Below are 2,833 nucleotides of genomic sequence, written 5' to 3'. Positions count from 1 at the left end.
CTTCCCCCGACTCTCCTGTGGCTGGGGGTTCACCCACAGCCCTTCTCCCACACCCTGCCCTTCCCCGATGAGCTCCATGAGGGCTAAGTGCATACAGATCCCCCCCAAAAACCCTCCAAAGCCCCAGTTCCTGGGGCTGGGGGTTCACCCACGGCCCCTTTCACATACCCTGCCCTTCCCTACATACAGACCCCCCCAAAATCCCCCTATCTCGGGGTGGGGGGCCTGGCTGAGGCTTCCCCCTCCTCCTGGTGCACCCACAGCCCTTCTCCCACACCCTGCCCTTCCCCAAAAAGCTCCATGAGCACTATGTACATACAGACCCCACCAAAACCCCCCCAAAGCCCCCCCACCCCGGGATAGGGGCCTCAGTTCCAGGGGCTGGGGGGTCACTCAGAGCCCTTCTCCCACTCCCTGCCCTTCCCAACACACAGACACCCCGAAACCCCCCCTATCTCAGGGTGGGGGGGGGCCAGTTGAGCCTTTTCCTCCGCTCCTGGTGCACCCACAGCCCTTCTCCCGCTCCCTGCCCTTCCCCAACGAGCTCCGTGAGTGCTCCCTACATACAGAACCCCCCAAAAGCCCCTTATCTTGAGGTGGGGGGGCCCGATTGAGGCTTTGCCCCCCCACACACACCTCTGACAGCCCCTGCCCCCCCCGTCTCTCGGCAGATGGTGAAGGGCACCAACGTGTACGGCATCCTGCGGGCGCCACGCGCCGCCAGCACCGAGGCGCTGGTGCTGAGTGTGCCCTGCAGCGAGGGGCCCCACAACAACCAGGCCGTGGGGCTGATGCTGGCCCTCGCCTCCTACTTCCGAGGTGAGGCCTCCGGGGGAGGGCTCAGTGCCATCCTGGGGGGGCTCTGGGGTGCCAGCGTGATGGCCTGGGGGTCCCTGGGCAGGTCCCTGCCCGGTGGGGATGTGAGGGGTGGGAGCGCTGGGTACCCACAGTCCCTGGGAGACCTGGCTTCTCTGGGGGGCACCATGGGGAGCTGGTCCCACTGGGGCTGTGCCAGGCTCTGCCAGGGCTTTGCCAATCTCCCGGGCAGTGCCAGGCTCGTCCAGGGCAGGGACTGGGCTCTGCCAGGGCTGTCCCAGGCTTTGTCAGAGCGAGGACTGGGCTCTGCTGGGTTTGGGGGCTGTGCCAGGCTCTGCCAGGGCTGTGCCAAGCTCCGAGGCAATGCCAGGCTGCCAGGGTGGTGCTGGGCACTCATGGGGAGGACTCGGTGCCATCCTGGGGGGGCTCTGGGGTGCCAGCGTGATGGCCTGGGGGTCCCTGGGCAGGTCCCTGCCCGGTAGGGATGTGAGGGGTGGGAGCGCTGGGTACCCACAGTCCTTGGGGGACCTGGCTTCTCTGGGGGGCACCATGGGGAGCTGGTCCCATCGGGGCTGTGCCAGGTTCTGCCAGGGCTGTGCCAAGCTCTGAGGCAATGCCAGGCTCTGCCAGGGCAGGGACTGGGCTCTGCCAGGGTGGTGCTGGGCACCGGGGCTGTTCCAGGCTTTGCCAGGGCAGGGACTGGGCTCTGCCAGGGTGGTGCTGGGCACCGGGGCTGTTCCAGGCTTTGCCAGGGCAGGGACTGGGCTCTGCCAGGGTGGTGCTGGGCACCGGGGCTGTTCCAGGCTTTGCCAGGGCAGGGACTGGGCTCTGCCAGGGTGGTGCTGGGCACCGGGGCTGTTCCAGGCTTTGCCAGGGCAGGGACTGGGCTCCACTGGGGATCTGCTGGGCTTTGCCAGGCACCAGGGCCCTGCCAGGCTTTGCCAGGGCAAGGACCAAGCTTCACTGGGGCTGTGCCAGGCTTTTCCAGAGCTGTGCCAGGCACCATGGTTCTGCCAGGGCTTTGCCAGGGCAGGAACCAGGCTCTGCCGGGGCTGTGCTGAGCACCAAAGCTATGCCAGGCTTTGCCAGGGCAGGGACTGGGCTCTGCCAGGGCTGTGTTCAGCTTTGCCAGGACTGTGCCAGGCTCTGCCACATCTGTGCCAGGCACTAGGGCTGTGCCAGACTCTACCAGGGCAGGGACTGGGCTCTACTGGGGCTGTACCAGGCTTTGCCAGGGCAGGGACCGGGCTCTGCCAGGGTTGTGCCAGACACCAGGACTGTGCCAGACTCTGCCAGGACTGTGCCAGGCTTTGCCGGGGCAGGGAGAAGGCTCTGCTAGGACTGTGCCAGGCTTTGCCAGAGCATGTATTGGGCTGTGCTGGGATATGCCAGGGCTGTGCCAGGCACTGGGGCTCTGCTGGATGTTACTGGGGCTTTGCCAGGCTCTGCCAGGACTGTGCCAGGCACCAGGGCTGTGGTGGGCCTCGCTGGGGCAGGGACCAGGCTCCAGTGGGGCTTTGCCAGGGCTGTGCCGGGCACGGGGGCTGTGCCAGGCTCTGCCGTGGCAGGGACCAGTTTGCCACAGCCGCCCCGTTGCCTCCAGGCCAGATCTACTGGGCGAAGGACATCATCTTCCTGGTGAATGAGCACGACCTGCTGGGCATGGAGGCCTGGCTGGAGGCCTACCACGACGTCAACCTCACCGGTGAGCGGGGGGCTCGGGCGGGGGGACGGACACGCCGTGGCCCTGCCCCGGTGGCGCTGACGGCGCGGTGCCCGCAGAGATCCAGTCCTCGGGGACGCTGGGCCGGGCGGGGGCCATCCAGGCCGCCATCGCGCTGGAGCTGAGCAGCGACGTGGTGACCAGCTTCGACGTGGCGGTGGAAGGGCTCAACGGGCAGCTGCCCAACCTCGACCTCCTCAACCTCTTCCACGCCTTCTGCCAGAAGAACGGCCTCCTCTGCACCATCCAGGGCAAGGTGGGACCGTGGGGACACCCTGGGGTGGGGGGGGGGGG

At 67.5% G+C, this 2,833-nt stretch overlaps 1 protein-coding gene across 1 annotated transcript in view; it reads left to right on the top strand.

The window, feature by feature from the left end:
* GPAA1 (glycosylphosphatidylinositol anchor attachment 1) overlaps positions 1-2,833 on the top strand; it is a 48,181-nt gene that overhangs the window by 20,514 nt on the left and 24,834 nt on the right. Inside the window, 3 exon segments of the mRNA XM_014956140.1 lie at positions 672-819; positions 2,420-2,521; positions 2,599-2,795. Coding sequence (XP_014811626.1) covers positions 672-819; positions 2,420-2,521; positions 2,599-2,795 — 447 coding nt within the window.

The sequence above is a fragment of the Calidris pugnax genome, unplaced genomic scaffold (genome assembly GCF_001431845.1).
Source record: "Calidris pugnax isolate Ruff unplaced genomic scaffold, ASM143184v1 scaffold307, whole genome shotgun sequence".
Lineage (NCBI taxonomy): Eukaryota > Metazoa > Chordata > Aves > Charadriiformes > Scolopacidae > Calidris > Calidris pugnax.
The sequence above is the reverse complement of the archived record's forward strand: the minus strand, read 5'-3'. Positions and strand labels throughout refer to the sequence as shown.